Source organism: Nannobrachium achirus (assembly GCF_963921795.1).
Source record: "Nannobrachium achirus genome assembly, chromosome: 3".
NCBI classification, from domain to species: domain Eukaryota; kingdom Metazoa; phylum Chordata; class Actinopteri; order Myctophiformes; family Myctophidae; genus Nannobrachium; species Nannobrachium achirus.
This window is the reverse complement of record NC_137812.1, coordinates 36,820,711-36,842,608: the sequence shown is the minus strand read 5'-3', so window position 1 is coordinate 36,842,608 and position 21,898 is coordinate 36,820,711. Positions and strand designations below refer to the sequence as shown.

The 21,898-nt window shown below is 44.4% G+C and overlaps 1 protein-coding gene across 1 annotated transcript in view; it reads right to left on the bottom strand.

The window, feature by feature from the left end:
* Positions 1-6,719: 6,719 nt before the first annotated feature.
* Positions 6,720-21,898, bottom strand: part of LOC308282217 (neuronal acetylcholine receptor subunit alpha-7-like) — a gene marked incomplete at both ends in the record, with an annotated part of 132,710 nt that continues 117,531 nt past the window's right edge. Inside the window, 2 exons of the mRNA XM_080722562.1 lie at positions 6,720-7,340; positions 9,691-9,800. Coding sequence (XP_080578688.1) covers positions 6,720-7,340; positions 9,691-9,800 — 731 coding nt within the window. The remainder of the gene's footprint in view (positions 7,341-9,690; positions 9,801-21,898) is intronic.

The window sequence follows — 21,898 nt, the reverse complement described above, 5'->3', positions numbered from 1 at the left end:
GATATATATTTTGAACACCATAAGAGTAAAACTAAATGCTACTCACAGGACAAACTCAAATATGTCCATCAACATACATACATTTGATCAATGTGCGTGGGGTTATCCCACCAAGTATCTACACGGCTGGCTCTTGCTGGTTGCGAGTCCAATTCATCTGCAGAAGCCATGGTCTCAAAGATGTCATTAGAGGTCCAATGTTGTTCCTTTTCTCTCCTCTGGGTCAGTGATAAAAGCTCTACAACATTCTTTGACCTGTGACTTATACTGTAACACTCTGGCTGCAAGCTTCTAGCTAAAGCCATGTTGTGTCACACCAGTGCTGTTATCATAACAGCATCATCTTGACTAGCAGAAATCATATTTGCTCATTGTGTGATCATAATTATTATACAACTGTAGAAAGTATTAGATTCAGACGCTGGTGTCAAAAACAAGAAATCTCGCACTAACAGTCTGCGTGTAGAGAGATAGATAATTAGTATAGAATCATGCACATCATGGAGTGCAATTCACATTACACAATCAACATTTGCCACTCTCCTCATCCAAAGTGGTGTGAGAGGAGGATGACGTTGAAATAATTGTGTGACACTATGGCAGTGACAGGTCAAACTAAGGTGTTGCCATTTTTAGGGACCACATTCACTGATTCATCATGACGGCAGATTAAAATTTTACACTTTAAGTGACCTATTTCTGCAGATGGTGCAGAGACATCAAACAGTGACATGTGTCACACACTTCCCCTCCATTCCCGACCTCATCCACAGATCCTCCAGACATTTCTACTGTTTTTCTACCAATTTCTACCAATGTGGGCAGGGGTGTCGCACCAAATTCTGGATTCATTGCGGGGCCCCCATGAATCCCCATTCAACCCATTAGACTGGGAAGGGATTATTTTGTGCTTTAACTATTGAAAAACTGTAGATATACAAGCTCACAGCGTGGCACTGAGTGCAGCGCTGCGAGCTTGTAGATCTATTTTTGAAAAATTGGTGAAAATTTGTGCAAGGTTTTTTGAAAAACCTATGTTTCTGTGTCAGTGGTGCTCAAACTTTTTCATGTGAAGGACCCCCAAAATGATATGTGGCCACAGAACCCCATCTCAAAATATTTAGTTCCAGGGACCCCCCCAGAAGCAAAATTTGAGTTACAAATGTTCGCTTAAAAAAAATCATATATTCAAAGATTTGCACACATTTCCATGACTTTTCAAAAATAGTAGATCTACAAGCTCACAGTGCGGCACTCAGTGCCATGCTGTGAGCTTGTATATCTGCTATCTTTCAATAGCTAAAGTATAAAATAGACCCCTCCACCTTGGGCCCTGGTAACTCAGTCCCACTTTTCCCCCCCTTGTGACTCCCCTGGTGGTCGGCCTGTTATGTCCATACTTGCTCGATGGCTGTGTGGGAACATAGAACCCGTGAACATGATCTAGATCTACGCTCCCGCTTCAGGTCTCACAAAGCATAAGAGGCGTCTGGCTTTCTTTATTTTTTATTATTATTATTAACTGCCTTGGTTGTCTTACTGTCTTACTGTAAATCCAGGATTAGATCATTGTTTTGTTTTGTTTTTGTATGAATATATATATATATATTTTTCTGCTTTGAAGTGTGTTAGTGCAAACTTTAGCGGGGAGTCCCATATGAAATGCTATTGTTGGTTAAATGAGATTTGGTTAGGTTTGGATTTAATTCGTTTATTTTTGTATTGGGGACATGGGAAAGATAGTTCTGCTGTACTTATTTATTTTGTTGTATTTGTTGTATGTTTTTTATTTTACTTTTCGCACAGCTGGGCGTTGTGAGTTTGTAGATCGGCTATTTTTGGCAAAGAGCTTTGGAGGGTGAAAAGAGCAGTGAAAGTTCAAGTTTGGTTACATTTCTGAAAACCTATAACATGAATCCAAAATTCACTGATGATCGTGCTGTCAAACAATGAAACTATATGGAATCTATGATAAGGTTGTGGGGGTCCCTCAACTAAGGGGTCCTTGGCCTGAAAACTTTGAAGACCCCTGATCTTAGCCATTCCCCTAGGAGTGTTGGGAGCGGTGTTTTGATAAGAGGAACAGGGATGTCTACTCTGTCTGCCCCCTTGCATGTCAATTTACTTCACTCTGACCTTGTCCACAGGGTTGTAAATATAGCATTTATACCCTCGCTGCCTGTGGAGAGAGTGGCAGTATTTCTGGACATAACCTGGCAGGAGGATTGGTTTGGAGTGATGTGTCTGTTCCATTCTGGGTCACATCAGTCAACAAAACCAGACAGCAGTGTGAAAGGATTTCCTGAGGTTTTTACTACAGTGCCTGTGTCATGCAGCGCCTCATAATCTTACATATCTTGTCTTAAGGCGGCTCTCCACCAAACAGACTTCTTCCAACGGCTAGTCTGTTGTAGTCTGCTGGCATTAGTTAGCAAACTTGGCATTTAAAAGTCGGTCGACGGAACATTGCATTCAAATGACACCTCAGTAGCCTGCAACCCTAACCTGCCAGTGTTGCCAGGTCTGCTTATTCAAATATATTTTCCTGTAATGTCGCTTGTAAACATTCATAGTTGCGGGTTGCTTTTGTTTGGGCTTGTTTCTGAAGTGTAGTTGCTTATTTGGCCTTTGCTATCAATATTCTTTTAGAAAATAGCTGATGTAATAGAGCTCATGTGGTGAAACTGGTCGCTTCTTTTGGACTTGTTTTCATAGACCTGGTTGCTTGTTTCACCCAGAGCCACCTTTACAGTTGCCTGATCTTCCTCGCTCGCAGCGTGCGAGACAAACAGGGGGATCCTGAACTGTTATTTGAGGGGATTGAACCACAGGAGAAGCTGGAGAGCTCTGCTAGCGGTTGTTCCTCTTGGATGAGGTATTGTTCGTAATGGCTTTCTCATTGTGATTGTTCTGTGTGACCCTGATTTCCAGTTTGTTGTACGTGCTAAATTTAGGGAAGTGACAGGTCATGGAGAAACGCGGCTGGGCATGGTGAAGAAGACAGTATTTATTGTGGCCTCGTCTAAAGAGGAATGTTTCTAGGCTAATTCATAATGTGTCAACTGACTGGCAAACCTAACCAGGTTACTAAGCCTGCAGCTCCTTATCCCATTCCAGCTGTGAGTAAACCTCATCATTGACTGTGTTGGTCCATGTCCTCCTTCTAAAGTCCTGTTGCGTCTTTTTACAGTACATGTGTCAAACCACAAAACAAATCCAGCTGTTTATACCTTCATTATCACTACCAGATACTCGGGAGGGGTATGGCCTGGGCTCTCTTCTCTCTCGCTTGAATAAGGGTTTTCCTTAAAGGACAACTTTACTTTTTTATAACAAGGGTTCATATTTTAGATTGTAATTAAAGAATATAAAAGATTAGTGTTAAAATGATTTCATTTACTTCTTTCTATTGTTTTAGAGATTCTTATTTCAGTGGTTGGGGACATGCGTACAGTACAAGTGCCTAATATGTCATTTTACACAGAATAAGCCCATTCCCAAGATACAATGCAACCTTTCATGGTTGGATGTGACTTATGGGGGCTAGAAGTGTTACTGTAAATAGCAATAAAGAAACTGCTGGCTTATTGTGTCTAAAAAGACATTTAGCCACTACGTACGCATGCCCCCAATGCGTACGCATGCCCCACATTTTAGCACGGTAAACGCGATAAAAAAATAGAACGAAGCAAATGAAAACATTTTTCACTTTTTCTTTTCTCTAATTACAATCTAAAATATGAACCTTTGTTGTAAAAAAACAAAGTTGTCCTTTAAAAGACCTCTCAGGTCGTCTGGTCATCTGTTCAGGTTCCAGTACGCAGCATTGACCAGATTATATCTCTCTCTCCCTCTACTCCCCCTGCTGTTCTCTCTCTCACTCTCTTGGTCTCCAGCAGCCATTGATTTTTGTTTCCATACATTTTTACCACAATCCATACTTTAGAATTACAATTATAATGTTCATTCCCTGTTATTTTCTGTTGCAGTAAATCTAATTATTTCTTTGCTCTGTGTGGTTTTGTTGCATTGCCATGAGCCAGGACAAGGTCATGTCAGAAAACATTCCGAGGTGAGTGGCGTGTGCGTGTGTGCGTGTGTGCGTGTGTGTGTGTGTGTGTGTGGGTGTCAGAGATGGAATGTCACATGTTTTTATTGTATTGCATTTTATTTTGCTGTCTAAGAGGAACAGGTTTAGGGATGGGATGATACGTGATATTATCGTTTATCGAGATAAAAGACACTCACGATAATCGTATCGTGGAGATTTAATTTATCGTGATATCGTCCTCCGTCATGCACTGGGATCAATTCACCTTTTATTTGCCGAGCTGCATATCTGGTACCACTTAAACCCTCTATAATTGGTGAAAGGTACTTATGAAATACGTACTTGATACAGCCTTTTTTCACTTTCTATCAAATGTCTTTGCCAAAAAATAGCCGATCTACAAGCTCACAACGCATCGCAACGTGATGCGTTGTGAGCTTGTAGATCTGCTATTTTTTGGCAAATGTTCCGCCCCAGGATAAAGGATTTTGATTATCACGGTAATATCGTAAATCGCGATTTCTTTTGTCACAATCATCGTGATATGACATTTTCATATCGTCCCATCCCTAATCAGGTTGAAGGTTTGGGTGGGATTAATTAGTGACAAGGGACAAGGCTGAACACACATCAGTATAATTCATGTTTCATGCGGTTTGCAAGATGGGAGGGAAATGTTTGCCTTTCATTATTAAAGTAGAGTATCAAAAAGCAACTGCACTAAAAAGCAAATCATCAATACAAAGGCTTAGTATAAACACTCCCCCCTTTTTTTCTTTTTTTTTTTTTTTCTTTTTTTTGGGGGGGGGGGGGGGGGGGGGGGGTCGGGGTCTTCATTTACTATTTTCTGTAACTGACCACAAATCCAACACTGATCATACATCTCTCAAGAATATAACACCAACGTCTTCTGTAACCAACCATGTAACTTTGTTCAACGTATACATAACGTTTACTAATAAGTGTATGATACAGTATACAGTGCAGGATAAAGAATGTAGGCCTACCGTATATTTTATGATGAACAGAGAAGCTGTTATAGGAGTCAGGACCTTGTGGAATCTGTGCTTATGTATAAGCTTAATTGACACATTAGTTAAGTATAAACAAATATGGCAAGTCTTTAAAATCACAGTGAAATCACTTTTACCAGTTCACGGCCTCTGCTCACGTACACTCGGTCTATGACGAGTGTACGTTGGGCTGAAATGCAGAAAATCACTGCAGTGTTAATACAGTCTACGGCTAACGGGACAGAAATGATGGTGACATGAAAGGTCAAGTAGTGGAGAAACAGATAGGAAAGAACTAATGGGAGAATATGGGTTTCTGTTTGCTGATCAAGACTCAAATATATTTTTAAACGAATAGGCTTGTGTGGTGATCTTGGTTTCTCAGTGGTGCTCTAAGAAAACGTGAAATAGGTGACAATTGCAAACCCCTGGAACTAAAAGGTGCCAATTAAGGTATAATATTTCATATAATTTAAGATTGTGTAAAGTCTTGAATTGTGCTAATTCACTTTACATACAAGACTTTAACGGCGTACAGAAAAAGAGTTGTAACACATGGGGAATGTAGGACACGGATAAGAAGGGCTATCTGGAATTGGCTATGATGGAGCTGTGGAAAAAGTAGTGTTGACTAAGGCTGTGTTCACACTGTCCACCTGTTATGAATAAAAAGCACTGCCAAGAGTGATTTTTCCTGCTTTAAATGAAAGATACTCCATCCCTGACACTGGTACGGGGGATATCACAACCTTATCACAACCTCATCCAGGAGCTCCGTCTGTACAAAGCTCATTTTAAAGCTCACTTCAGGCTAAAGGCCTCTCCATACTTCGACCGAAATGTTCGGTGAGTTGTGTTTTCCGACGTGCAAATTTCCGAACTCTCGTTCGGTCCAATGCTTTTCAGAAGTCCAGAGGGATATCATTTTATGGTAGAAAAGGACCTTTTGACCGAAAACGGCGGTTTCGGTCAAAGTATGGACAATCTGAAGACCTTTTGCAGGACCTTGAGCCAGAGAGAGAGAGAGAGAAGACACAATTCATCATTGGGCAGCTGATAAAAACAGTGGCCAACATCATTATGCGCATTTCTCAAAATAATGAACCATTCTCAACTTTTGAAAGTGCTTCACTCTGCCGAAAAAGCTCACTAACCAGCCTTTTGCACTTTGCTTTCATCTTTCCTCAGGTTTTGATGTGAAAGGCAGTGCCTACTAGTTAAAAGGAGGACAGTGTGAACTGACTCAGTCCAAGATGGATTGACATGAAAAGTGCATTAGTGAGTTTCTACATTATTAACAAGAGCCCGTAGCCTCAACCTGCTACAGAGCAACAAGCTACCTGTACACAACAAGGTGTTGTCAGCAACTACAGCTAGGGAAGCCATCTTGAGATGGAGTAGCCACAGCATCAACACATAAAGATGTATTCTTGACAAATATATTAAAACAGGGGGGAAATGGTTTGGTGGTTAACTTCTAAACAGTTTCAGAACAACTGAACAGGTTCACAGCTTCACAGAGTAGTAGTAACAGTAGTAGGGAGGTTTGTGCTGCATAGTTTTTAAGTGTTAATATGTTTCTTTTAGCATTAGCCAAGCCTTCCCGGTTTCTCGCCTCAAGAAATAAAAAGTGTGTGTTGGGGGGGCGATCAGCCTTATGTGAAGTCTTTGGAAACGGCCTCTATGAAATTGGGAGCTGACATGAGGATGGTGAAGGTGCATATGATGGAGAAGAGGGAGAAGGCCACCAGGCACAGCCGATCCACCACGGCCGCCGCAAACTTCCACTCGCTGCAGACGGCCTCGTCTACGTCCTGGTCCCGGAAGCGCTTGGCGATGTACTGCACCTCCTCCAGGATGCGGGAGATCTCCGGAACCTGCTCCAGCAGCAAAGTCCTCGTCTGCTCGGAGCGGAGGTCGTGCGGGGACGACCCGTTCGTCTGGGCGCCTCCGATCCCGCCACACATCACCACGCCCGAGTCCGTACTCGCAGGGAACGCAGGGTTGTCTGTACCCATGGAATGGTAGCCAAAGTAGAGGTTCATGTTGCCGTTGGTTGTGGTGGTGGTGGTGGTGGAGGTGGTTGACTGATTGGATGCCTGGCCTGGAATAGTGGTCATCGGGATGCTGGTGGTGCTGGCGTGGTGCGGGGGAGGGTGGCAGTACTTGTAGGCGTTGGCCGAGGTGCTGCTGGAGCCGGTGGCCGTCTTGCCTTCCTCTCCGGGCTTTTTCATGCGGAGGAACCAGGCGCACCAGTTGAGAAGGATGATTCTGACCTGGAGGAAGAGATGCAAGGAGGCAGACAGAAAGTCAGAGACAAATATGGATGAAGAAATGGATGAAAAAAGGAGAGAAAGAAATAAGGGAATAGAGCAGGGGTCTTCAACATTTTCAGGACAAGGACCCCTTGAGAGAGATGAAGCAGGGACCCAACATTTTCAGAGATTCCATATAGTTTCATCGTTTGACAGCACAATGATCATGGTATTCTGGATTCATGTCAATTTGTGTTTACCACTTGAACCGTCAATACTTAATAAACTTGAGCTTTCACTCTGTACTTAGTCTGTTCTTTTTCCCCTCAACACCAAAGCTCTTTGCCAAAAATAGCCGATGAGCTTGTAGATCTGCTATTTTTGGCTAAAGTTCTCAGAATAATTATGGACATTAGGGTTCAAGTGGTTAATATAAAAAAGGAGAAAAAAAATTCTATCACACAAAAATGTGGAGGACCCCCCTGTAGTAACTCTGAGGACCCCCTGTTGAAGACCCCTGGAATAGAGAAAGAATGTTCAGCATGAGAGTATGATGACCCTCTGACTCACATTACCCTCAAGGTAGACTGGATTGCTGGCTCATGTCCAGCATAAACAAGCAAGCACACCCTTGTCAATCACGGCGTGGCTTGGACACAGACAGTGGCAGTTTTGACAGATCACCAGGACAAAGTCACAGCGCGACACTGACGTGGCATTAAAATGTTTACACTCAGCAAATACCCGCAGATAGAGTGTGCGCATGCTACCAACTGTGAGAACGATTGCATTGTGAGTAGATGCACGGGCATCTCAGCTTTATTTTACTTTTTTCATTTCATTTGATTTCATTTTGCATGTTAGTGTATCACAATAAAAAAAAATGCAATGTTCTAATAACGGAGAATATAATTTAGTCCAATACATCCATGGCAAAAAGGAGCAAGAAGAAACTTTGTATTATTACCTGTCCCATTTTCAAAAAGGAAAAAACAACTTGATGATCAGTGCATACAACTAGTACTTATACTGAAATAAGAATTAAACAATAGAAATAAGAAAGAAAAAATAAAAATCACACCCGTGTGAAGTGGAGCTGTGTGTGTGTGTGTGTGTGTGTGTGTGTGTGTGTGTGTGTGTGTGTGTGTGTGTGTGGATCATGTGTACCGATTTTTGTGACATTTGAAGAAAATATGTAGGAAAAGGAGCAAAAAGTGTGTTTTGGAGAAAATTCAAGATGGCGGAAAATCTATCCTGGCGCAAATGGGCGTGGCCTATATGGGGAGATGCGTCTTGACCCAAGGAATCCAGGGAAAAAAGAATTTTAATTTTCCGATCCACGGTTCAAGAGTTACGGGGCAAAACGTAAAGTGGGCCGTTATAGCGCCACCATGAGGCCGAGTGATGTAATTATTTTTCGATTCATTCTTAAAATCATTATGAATCTCCTCTCCGAGGTTTGAAACTGTAGCTCCTATGGTTTACGAGAGAAAAATACTTGAAAGTGATTTCTTGCATTGTCCCATTATAAGTCAATGGGGACAATTAAGCGTCGTTTTTTGCCGATTACGTCGGCATGGTAAGGCGGATCGGAACGAAAGGTAATAGAACACCATTCCCGGCCGAGCCGCACATTTTGATGTATATATTGCGCGAGTGGCGTAAATGGTGCGGCACTAGTTACGCGCCGAAGTCAGGCTACATACACACACACACACACACAGACCCACACAGCCACGTATAGGGAGCCTGTGTTCCACACAGCTCCAAAAATTAACAAACAAACAAACAAATTAACAATTAAACAAAGAAAAAAAACCTCCAATGTCAAATCTAAATTCAACTCCTATCCTTTTCATCTATAAATTGTTTAATTATTTTATGTTAATAATATTTGTTTTGAATTGACAAATATTTGTACAACCCTTTAAATCATCACATTTAAACTCCTATAACCGAAGGACACGTCTGCTTCAGTATAGTTTGTACTACTGATGCTTGAAATCAAATCCTCCTATTATACTAATTTTAGAACTAAATGTAAAGAGCTTTTAGACTATCTGACAGTGTTTTGCTTTTTCACCTAAACATAATGAATAACCGACTCTTTTTAGGGTGTACCTGCACCTGTACGCGATGGAGGAGGATGACATCAAAGTTGGTGAGTAATAAGCAAATGTTGCAACTGCGTGCAAATGTGTGTGAGAGCGTGTGTGAGTGTGTGCATGTGTGCGTGTGTGTAAACAGCAAAATCGTAGTTTAACGTTTCACTGTGAGAGTGTAAACATTGTAGCACTCACATAACACTCAGCATTTGACTTAAGTGCTGTCCATATAAATAATATAAGGTGATAAGAAGTTCTCAGCTTACCCATTGGGGCATCTTCGCTCCCTGAGGGTCATGATGGTGGAACTGCAGAACCAGGACCGTCACCACCACGGACATGCCCACGATCATCATGGTACTGGCAAAGTACTGGGCTGAATGGGAACAGACACAGATCTGATCATCAACCAGCTTGTCAAGGTGTTTCACTTCAGGAAGAAAGTACAGTAGCATTGTTAAGCGCTGCAGTTAATTACACTGTCAAAATTATTACATGTCTTGTTGCCTGACTGCAGTTATTTGACTTAATTGCAATTGTTTATTGCATAGTCGTCAGAATCCTTTCCATTCATATCAATTCAGCTGTTGATAAATGTTTAGTTTCAAACAGTAAAAAAGAAAAAGAAGAAAAGTTTGTTTATATACCGTATACTGTATGTTCCAATGTTCAAAGTCAAAAACACAATTAAATCAGTCAGTTCAGGAACTGACTAAAACTTGACTTCCATCATTCTACCAAAATACACACACGTGCACACACGCACGCACGCACGCGCACGCACACACACACACACACACACACACACACACACACGCGCGCGCGCGCGATTTTAACGTTAATTTACACAGAATATATTATATTGTAGTGTCAAGCATCGCAACTGGATGGCAAACCTTTCAGATTTCAGTATACCGGTACGTTTAAATTTCAACATATTCAATTAATAAATGAGATGAATGAACTTGAAAACCATTTAACTTAATCTTTCATCTATCACTTCCCCTCCGTCTGCAATGTGTTGAAGTGTCCGTTCCAATAAAGTGGACTGAGCTACAGTAATAGCCACTGGCTCCACATTACACCACAGGGCTGCCAGCTCTTGTGGCCTCTCTCCCTTTCTCCTCTGCTCTCTTTAATAGTACTTTGTAATGACCACCTGCCTCTCTCTCTCTCTCTCTCTCTCTCTCTCTCTCTCTCTCTCTCTCTCTCTCTCTCTCTCTCTCTCTCTCTCTCTCTCTCTCTCTCTCTCTCTCTCTCTCTCTCTCTAACCCTGCTGAAGGCACAATTCCTCCAGGACAAACCACAGGCAAGACCTTACATTGGTCATTAAACTTTTTTTCCTCCCTAGGTAACTTCTCGCCTCACCAATTACAACTACACAAACACATAAACACACAGAAATAGAGGGAGGTTTTAACACCAGGACACTGGTGATACTCATACTGTATGATTTGTCACTGTCTGGCCAAAACCTCTTACTGTAACTCCATTTTTGAGGTTTTTGATTTTTTGGCATAAATCAGGGCTATTGTTCACCTTTTACATCTGAGTGTTGGTTAAAATAATATTGAATAGTGCAAAACCTCCTAACTCCACACTTTCTGCCAAACCAGCTAACTCCACCCGATTGACCCTCTCTTTTTTTCATAAATATTTGAACACCCTTTACCTCTGTGTCTTGGTTAAAATAATATTAAACCAATGAAGTAGTAAAAAGCCCTTCGGTCAAAACCTCCTAACTCTACTTGAGTTCATTTTCCTGAAAATGAACATTTTGGAGTTAGGAGGTTTCGGCCCGACAGCAGAGATATGTTGCTATTAGCACAATTTGTCAGAATGTCAGAAATAGGGTAAACCTGTGTTTGTTTCTCTGTGGCTACGATGTTCGCGCCAGTAGACGTGGGAATCAGTCAACGTCAGTCAGCCAGTAAGTCCGTGTGAGATCCCCATCCCGCCCTGACCTCTGCTGGGTAATTGATTCTTATTCCGTAGCCTCCTCTCTCTATCTCTCACTGACCTCATACTGACAGTTAAAGTCATACTGGGTAGCAATTTCAATTAAACAAGACAGGGTCTAACACAGGGGTCTTCAACAGGGGGTCCGGGACCCCTAGGGGGTCCTCAGAGTTACTACAGGGGGTCCTCCAAATCTTTGTGTGATAGAAACTTTTTTTGCTCCTTTTTTATACTAACCACTTGAACCCTAATGTCCATATTCGGAGAACTTTAGCCAAAGATATCTTAAAACACAAACATCTGGACATGAATCCAGAATACCCTGATCATTGTGCTGTCAAACGATGAAACTATATGGAATCTCTGAAAATGTTGTGGGGGGGTCCCTACTTCATCTCTCTCTCTCTCAACTAAGGGGTCCTTGGCCTGAAAACGTTGAAGACCCCATGTCTGACAGGATCAACATTGGAAGGATTGCTTCCAATGTTGAATGATGCAGGAAGTTACTTTCTTATCCTACTGGCACAGATCAGTCCAGTGTGATTAGCGAGCTTATCCCTGGACAAAAGCCCCTTTTCTAGACTGCTCACCTCCTTAGTCCTTACTACTTTTATTTGATTCATGCTGAAATCATACATGCTTGCAATTCATCAGAGTTATTAATACAATTAATACAGTCATGCCCACAGTCCGGCCAGGGGGCCAGTCTTCCTACGAGGGCATATTTTATGTGGCCGGCCATAAATAATATGGACCATAAATCAAATTCACACATTTCAGAGTGTTAAAATTAACCTGGACAGATAGGCCCATATCTCAGAAGAATTTGTAAGGATTCCTAACTGCTCATTCCTTGTGTTAAATTGTATTTAATAAAACATTTTGTGGAGACCTTTTCACACCTGGTTACATTTGACTACAGAGCCAACAAAAGACTATTGATACCAAACTGTAGTATAATTGTTATGATGCGATGCATTCACTGTACATGTTACTTTGTTATGGTCCAGGAGATACAGTTGGTCCCAAGGTATTTTCGTATATACAAATATGGCCCCCTTTGAAAAAAGTTTGGACACCCCTGAGTTACGTAATAGAATGATGAAACACAGCGAGAATACAGAAGAGAGCTTGTTTCCTCAGTCTCTAGCGTACGCTTACCCTTCTTAGACTTGTGGGGTAACACGCTGGTAAATTCTACTTTTACACTTGATTGATCAACAAAACACCTAAGATTGGGAAGATAAAATCAGCTTGCCAGTACTGTTGACCCTTAACAGTTACTCCAGTGCAGAAGAAAATCTCTACTGTATTGGATGGACCTTGGGTCGGGCAACTCATTCCGAGTTTCCAGGAGGTGGAACACCACTCATAGTAAAAAACAAAGCTGCCAACCCCATGATTTCAGTTTTGCAACAACGTACTTCTCAGACATTGATGACGGGGCCCTTGCATTTAGTAAAAATAAGACAAACAAGCAGACGTGACAATTGCTACTGGCTGCTGCATGAGCCATGCACTTTTTGCTCTTCGACAAGCTAATTATGAATTGAGACAGCCTTAATTAGTTAATTGCGAAGGTCGCAGTTTGGTCGCAGTTTAGTATGTGAAACGGCACATGCATCTGTCTGGACGTGTACACTTTTTTGCGGTCTATGGGTTTGCCACTCTGACATCACTGTGATCTTAGGGGAACAAGTTACAACTCAGGGGAACAACTCTAACAGAATGGGTTTTGCAGCTCTGACGCGAAGCTCTGACTTCACTATGATGTCAGGAAAACCACACTAACAGAATCTCTTTATGCCCATACTGTATTGCACACCAGTAAGACGAAAAGCGACTTGATGTTAGTATATACCCATATATGGAGACCCCTGGTACCCATAGACATTCACAGATATGGGCTTAATATTGATGACATCATGGATCTCCATATATGGGCATAACATTTCCATATCTCTATATAAAGGGATTTGGTTCCCCTGACATCAAAGTGATGTCAGAGTGTGAGAGTCAGTGTGATGTCAGAGCGGCAAACCCATGACCGTAAAAAAAGCGTACACGGACGGATGGACAGACACGGACATGATGTGCTGTTTCTCATAGTAAACTGCGACATTTGGACACAATTAATGAATGTGTTGTTTTCTTTCTTTTAAAATCTGTTTTTTATTGAAATACAGTGTTGCATATAAGGCAGGTATGCGTAGTGATGATACCCCAAATCCCATTCCCATCACAGTAATTGTTTGCACAACATAGCATGTGATCTGAGGCTATCATATAGAACAGAGTCTAGTATAGAAAAAAAAGAAACATACTGGGGGAGGAGGTGTCACTGCCTACAGGAGGAAGGAGGGGGATGAAATGACATCATTTCATAAAATTAATCTTACAATCCACTCATCACGTCACGCCCAAAAGTGTGAACTTGGCTCCGCTGATAAGATCTTACAGCGGGTTAGAGTTCCTCTTTTAGACTTCTAGTTCGCCTACAAGTCCTTACAATGAGCGCAGTCTGAAGATGAAGCAGAATGGATGAGCATGCTTACGCCGTACCAGACCTGACAACAGATGTCAGATATGGACCAAGAGACAGAGGAGAGAGAGAGGAGAGGATAGTAGACATCTATGTCTCTGCAGACCACCTTGGCCCTGACCCTGACCGTGACCCTGCTACCCAGCAGAATGCAGCACAAGCACAGCATGGAGGTAAAGTAAACTCTACGATGATTTCAGTGTCGTCAGTTTAGCATAAGCTAAGGTATGGCAACATGACTGGTGTCATGTTTCCTGGCAGAGCATTAGAGAGACCTCACTAACACTCTGGACCAGAGCTAAGGTAAAGAAAACTCTACAAGGATTCACCCATTTAGACCTGAGGACCAAAATGTCTTCTAAATCCTAACAGTTTTCTGAAAAACCTCAGTGGTTCTCAAACTTGTTTTAGAATCAAGGACACCCAGAATTATATGTATTTTACCCACTTCAGGCCCATTTGAAAATAGCTGATCTACAAGCTCACAATGCGTCGTGCATTGTGAGCTTGTAGATCGACTATTTTCAAAAGATTTTTTACACATTTGAAAACTTGTGAAAAGGGACATTCTGCATAATGACTACTTTGGTACTTTAAGTACATTTTGATGCCAATACCTTTGTACTTTTACTCAAGTACATTTTCAATTCCAGACTTTTACTTGTAACAGAGTATTTCCACATTGCCGTATTGGTACTTTTACTTAACGGACAAGGGCGTCTTACTAGTTCTAAATAGTAATATACAGTCAACCATCTTAACCCTAGCAATGCACAATCAACCACCCACCACGGCCCAGCAATCACCTGTTTTACCCTAGCAACACCTACTGTACCACCTTACATGTCACAGATTTTGACGCATCAAAAGCCACTCTATATCTGATATTATTTTTTCAACTAAGAACATGCATTGCTCATTATCTATAAAACATCATAACTTGTTAAATGGTGTCAATTGGCCCGGACCGCTGTTGCGGGTTTGACAACCTTTTTTGGTTGATTGATTGATTATTTTATTAGACAAAAATGGAGACAGTACCGCATGTCACTCCCCGTCTCTCCCGATTTCCCATCTATCTATTGTAAACTATCTGTAAAGGCAAAAAAAGGCTATACTGTACATATGTCACAGTTAGTTTGAGATTCAGTTAAATTGAGACCAGGAGCGCTCGTTGTATGGCGCGAGGAGGAGCAAGCGGTGGCTTTGATCCACACACGCTTTGATGTGCCCAACTGGGAGACAACGGAGCGTCGGCAGGATAGCGTCTCACCCCACGGAGGTTAGGGTTAGGGTTAGGCATAGTTTTACTGAGGTTAAGGAATGGGTTATATATATTATATATATATTAGGGGTGCAACGATACACAAAATTCACGGTTCGATTCAGTTCGATATTTTGTTGTCACGGTTCGACATTTTTTCGATACAAAAAAATAATAAAATGCCCCATTTTTTTGCCCTTAAATGTATTTAAACTCATTTTCAACTTTCAACAACCAACAACACCCATATTCAAGGGCAGGGGGTCCCCAGCCCTAGAATATATATATAGTATCAAAATCAGCTTAACCACTTTAACCCTCATAACCAATCTAGCTTGTAGATCTTTTTCAAAAAGAAATCTAACAATGTTTAAATATTTTTGTGCATTCTAACACAAATCTTGTATGTATCAGCACAAGATATTTTCAGATGTTAGTCCACAGCCAAATACATATTAATTTGAGGGTTCCTGATATGAACAGGTTTGAGAACCACTGTTCCATGGTGTATTCTTAGCAGCAATTAAAACAAATGCACCTGATGGAGTTACACTTGACTTGTTTTCTGCTGTGCATTCTTAGCAAAACATCAAACTAAATAATAATAAAATAAAATAAAATAAACAATATCATTTTTATCATCATCAACATTGGCCATGATCTTCAGTTTCAAAGTGCTTTATAAAGCAGTTACAAAAGTTTTTTTTTTACCTACAAAAATGCAGTAAATACTATATAGGCTATACAAGCATAAATTAATTGTAAATAACCTAAAGTTCTCTCTATAAACCCCATTATCAAAATAGGATTGTTGCCAGATTTTGCGAGAGGAATAAGCAACCAGGTCTATGAAAACAAACCCAAGGGAAGTGAATATAGGCCATATTAACACTTTAAACCTATATACGTTGGCTATTTGAAAATAGCTGATCCGATCTACAAGCTCACAACCACAACCACCATTTTTTATAAGCACCTTTACATAAAAACAAGCCCAACATCAATGTGGCTTATAATAATCAGATGTGGCAACAACCATACATAAAACAAGCCCAACATCAATGTGGCTTATAATAATCAGATGTGGCAACAACCACACAAAAACAAGCCCAACATCAATGTGGCTTATAATAATCAGATGTGGCAACAACCATACATAAAAACAAGCCCAACATCAATGTGGCTTATAATAATCAGATGTGGCAACAACCAGATTTCTGTGCCGTGTCTCATCAGACTAGTGATCGCTACACTGGCTCAGTGAGAGGGGGCTACTACTGTAGGGCTAGAGTTGCTGCTTGCTTCTTGAGCCTTGCATATTCGTCAGAAAACATCACACTGTGGACATGGCTGGGGAGTGGGGACCTGCCTGTATCCCGAGGCTACACTGTGACTGCCCTTGGCTTTTGTGTTGGCAGTCAGATAGTCTAGCTGCCTGCTAGGATAGCTTGCTAACGCTAGGCTAAGTAGCCAGTTTAGCTACAGACAACGGTGCTGCGTACTGTGTGTAGGGACAGACAGAGAGAGAGAGAGAGAGAGAGTGTGTAAGAGACACCGAGAGCCGAGAGGATGATCTCTCACACACTCTCTCTCTCACTCTCTCTCTCTCTCTCTCTGTCTGTCCCTACACACAGTAGAGTGCTAATATGTTTCTCCATAGCCAAGAAAGAGAGCGCAATACATCCTCTCCATCCAAGTGTAACTGTATAAAATTCCCTATAGCCATCTTTATTCCTTTGTCCTAATTTAGAGCAGGCATGCTTTGGGCACCCTCTTGTTAGGACCCACTTTATATTTTAGTTAAGGCTCCTGTGAGGGCACCCATAGAGCTACTAGGACCCAGTTGTTGTGAATCCTATAACCTTCACAGAAAGCAGCTACACACAGACATCACCATATAAGAATGTGTTCTTGAGGAAGTGAGTTGTTTTGGCTATACAGTGCAATAATATTTCATGTGGTAACAGTTCACTGTGTCAGAATGCATCTGTGTGTGGTTTAAAAAGTTCGTTTTTTGTAACTGTATCTGGTAGCTAAACTTCAGTGCCTAGCTAACAGGACTTAGCCTAACCTGTATGTTATTGTTCTGTATTTTCAGATACCATTCATCACCATGTATGTTTGTGTCTGCCAACTATTAATTCTACATAAAGAACTATAAACTGCCATCAAGTGTCATCTTTGAACACTCTCTGACCGGAGCCCTGTGGTGGGCATTACCTCAAACCCTTCAAAATATACAGTCCTTTTAAAGTATAATTTTCACATGGTCCTTCGAGCCGGATGCTTCACTCACCACAGCAAGATGGCACAAGGTGTTGACTCAAAAAGGATGCGTCATATACCATCCCACCTACAACCGTACCAGGTCAACATTCTCTACTGCCACCTCCAGTCCCGACCAGCATGCAGACAGTGCAAGGGGACACCCCAACTACCAGCACAGCACAGATGTGGACAATCAGTGGGCAAGCCGAGCTTGCCTCGACTGCAGACCAACACTCTGCTATGCCAAGGTACTCAAGTGGGCAGTATAGACCAGACACCCTAAGTGACCTCAACCCAAATAAGTCATATCCTATCATACAATCAGTCACCTAGAAGTTCGCAAGACGAGGAGGGAGAGCTGCATGAGATCTCCACATGTAGCAATGCTATGTCCCCCTTTCATCAGAGACAGCAGTATCTGCCCCCTATTCATACCCTCTACCAGGGGCTCACCTCACTGCAGCACCAGGGGCCCACTTCACCGCAGCACCAGGGGCCCACTTCACCGCAGCACCAGGGGCCCACTTTACTGCAGCACCAGGGGCCCACTTCACCGCAGCACCAGGGGCCCACTTCACCGCAGCAACAGGGGCCCACTTCACCGTAGCACCAGGGGCCCACTTCACCGCAGCACCAGGGGCCCACTTCACCGCAGCAACAGGGGCCCTCTCTACTGCAGCACCAGCACCAGGTGCCCTCTCTACTGCAGCACCAGCACCAGGTGCCCTCTCTACTGCAGCACCAGCACCAGGTGCCGTCTACACTGCAGCACCAGCACCGGGTGCCCTCTCCACTACAGCATCAGATGTCTGCTTCACTGCAGCACCAGACACCTGCCCTCCAGCCAGCGTACCAGCCGCACCCGACGCCAGCCTCCCAGCCAGCGTACCAGCCGCATCCAACACCAGCCTCTCAGCCAGCGTACCAGCCGCATCCAACACCAGCCTCTCAGCCAGCGTACCAGCCGCATCCAACACCAGCCTCCCAGCCAGCGTACCAGCCGCATCCAACACCAGCCTCGCAGCAAGCATACCAGACACCAGTCACTCATCCAGTGTACCAGACAACAGTCACTCAGCCAGCGTACCAGACACCAGTCACTCAGCCAGCGTACCAGCCGCATCCAACGCCAGCCTCGCAGCCAGCGTACCAGCCGCATCCAACGCCAGCCTCGCAGCCAGCGTACCAGCCGCATCCAACGCCAGCCTCGCAGCCAGCGTACCAGCCGCATCCAACACCAGCCTCCCAGCCAGCGTACCAGACACCAGTCACTCAGCCAGCGTACCAGTCGCATCCAATGCCAGCTTCCCTGCCAGCGTACCAGCCGCACCCGACGCCAGCCTTCCTGCCGGTGTACCAGACGCCAGCTTCCCTGCCAGCGTGCCAGCTGCACCCGACGCCAGCTTCCCTGCCAGCGTACCAGACGCCAGCCTTCCTGCCAGCGTACCAGCTGCACCCGACGCCAGCCTTCCTGCCAGCGTACCAGACGCCAGCCTTCCTGCCAGCTGCACCCGACGCCAGCTTCCCTGCCAGCGTACCAGCTGCACCCGACGCCAGCTTCCCTGCCAGCGTACCAGACGCCAGCCTTCCTGCCAGCGTACCAGACGCCAGCCTTCCTGCCAGCGTACCAGACGCCAGCCTTCCTGCCAGCGTACCAGACGCCAGCCTTCCTGCCAGCGTACCAGACGCCAGCCTTCCTGCCAGCGTACCAGACACCAGCCTTCCTGCCAGCGTACCAGACGCCAGCCTCCCTGCCAGCGTACCAAACGCCAGCCTCCCTGCCAGCGTACCAAACGCCAGCCTCTCCGCCAGTGTATCAGCCGCACCCGAAGCTAGGCTCCCAGCTGGCGTACCAGTCTCACCTGATGCCAGCTCCAGCACTGTTGTCGCACCAGCCTTACCCGACCACAGCCTCTGTGCAAACACAGTACCAGCACCACCAGCCGACACCCTCTGTGCAGCCAGACTACCAATACCACCAGCCCGCAGCCTCCACGCAGCCCGCTCTCCAGCAGCACCAGATTACAGCTGCAGCGCCACCAGTTTACCGGCCACTATGGCCCATGGCATCCCCTTCACAATACCATCCTCCTGATCCAATGTTCAGTCAGCTTACACCAGCAGCACACGTCATCCAGGCGTACCAGCCAGGTGGTCTACCATCAGTACAGCCAGTTCCTGTCCCAGCACTTCCAAACTTGTCGACCGACAGTGAAAGAGAGTTTGCTGACCTCAAGATGGCATTAGACCACCTTCTGAACCATCGCACCGAGCTATCCGAACACTACAAGTACAGAGTACTGTTGGAACACTTGTTATTCGACGAAGCCCGGCTGATAGCACAGGCCTGCCGCCACCATTCCCAGCCATACACTGAAGCCATGAAAGCCTTGCAGTGTCAATATGGCCAACCCCATCAACTGGCCCAGAGTGAAATAGCCACAATCCTAAACCTGCCCGATGTTAAAGATGGCGACTCAAAGGCATTTCAGAGTTTTGCCCTTAGCATCAATCTCCTAGTTGGTATGCTGACATCACTTGAGGGCCCTCGGGGCACTGAACTGACTTGTACGGGCCACGTAGAGCGGCTGCTTAGTAAACTCCCCAAACACTCCAGAGACAGCTTCATTGAGCATCTCCAGGTTAGAGGGAGACTGCAGACCAACCGTCTGGACCCCTACAATCTAAATGACTTGTCAGAGTGGCTAAGCGTAAAGGCTGCAGCACAGCGCCTGTCCGCCAAGGGAACAGCAGCCTATTAACAGGCCGAGCGTTCAGTCTACAATAGTCTACCATGGTGGTGAGCAGACAGACGTCCAGGAGGACCAGCCTAGTTTGACCACTCACGCACCTAAACACAATGGGAAGTTCAAACCCCTTTGCATCTACTGCCGCAGTGAAGAACACTACTTGTCTCAGTGCCCTGAGATACGAGAGTGTCCACCAGAGCAGGTTATTCAATGGATAAAAGAGGGTAAGAGATGCTGGAAATGTGGACGCACCAATCATAGGTACCAAGAATGCACACTTAAGAAGTCCTGCGGAAAATGCAACGAAGTGCATCTCGGCGTTCTTCACAGCATCTCCTCACAAGGCCCCTCTATCTTACATGCCACGTCAGCACAGGACCAAGTCTACCTCACCAACTCCAATCCAACAGGAAGAGTCTACCTAAAGATTGTGCCTGTACTGCTGCTGAACGGAGAAAGATTGCTTGAGACATATGGCATCCTTGACGATGGTGCGGAGAGGACTATCCTCCTCTCGGCTGCCGCGAAGCACCTTCATCTCCAAGGGAAAAGGGAGTCATTGGCCCTGAAAACAATCCGTTGCGACGTCGCTCACATAACTGGCTCATCCGTTGACTTCCAGCTGTCTCCTATAGCCAGACCAGAAGAGCGCTACAACATTACAGGGGCGTTCACTGCTAACCGCTTGGCCCTGGCTGAGCAGTCGTACCCTATAGAGGAACTACGGAAGCGCTATCAACACTTGAAAGGAATTCCTCTACAGCTCTTCGAACGAGCTCAGCCACTCATCTTGATTGGCGCAGATTACACCAGTCTAATCACGGCCAAAGAACCAACCAGACTCGGCCCTAATGGGGGTCCAGCAGCTGTGCATACTTGGCTCGGATGAGCCCTACAGGGACCAGACAACCTGTTGCAGGACCAAGTGCCAACTCAACAATGTTTCCTGACGACCCTTAGCGCACCACCGGATGACATCAACCAGTTCACCTCGCGGAAGGCATTGGTGGAGTCAACACATCAGTCCCTTCACGGGGCGGCAGCTCCAGACGGGAAACTGCCCGACCCAGATGACGACTCATCAGCCAAAACAGACCCTGGGACACCCAGTATGCTGCTCATGGGGCGGCAAGAGGCTCCCTTGCCTCAGGCCGTCGATGCTCCAGACCCACTCTTGAAACGGCACCGGCACTACAGCCCAGTGTCCCGCCTCTTAAAGCTGTCGGCTATTCAAAGGACGAAGACCCCGAAAAGACTGAAACAGCGAGGGGAATTTTCTTGTTTACATATTAGCCCTACTAATCTGGGGACGGCTGTATAAAATTCCCTATAGCCATCTTTATTGTCCTAATTTAGAGCAGGCATGCTTTGGGCACCCTCTTGTTAGGACCCAATTTATATTTTAGTTAAGGCTCCTGTGAGGGCACCCATAGAGCTACTAGGACCCAGTTGTTTTGGCTATACAGTGCAATAATATTTCATGTGGTAACAGTTCACTGTGTCAGAATGCATCTGTGTGTGGTTTAAAAAGTTCGTTTTTTGTAACTGTATCTGGTAGCTAAACTTCAGTGCCTAGCTAACAGGACTTAGCCTAACCTGTGTGTGAGTGCATGTTACTGTAGGTCTATGCTAGCTCATGTTCATGGCTCATTCAGTGGGATGCTGTCCTTGTGTGCTATATTGTTGAGTGA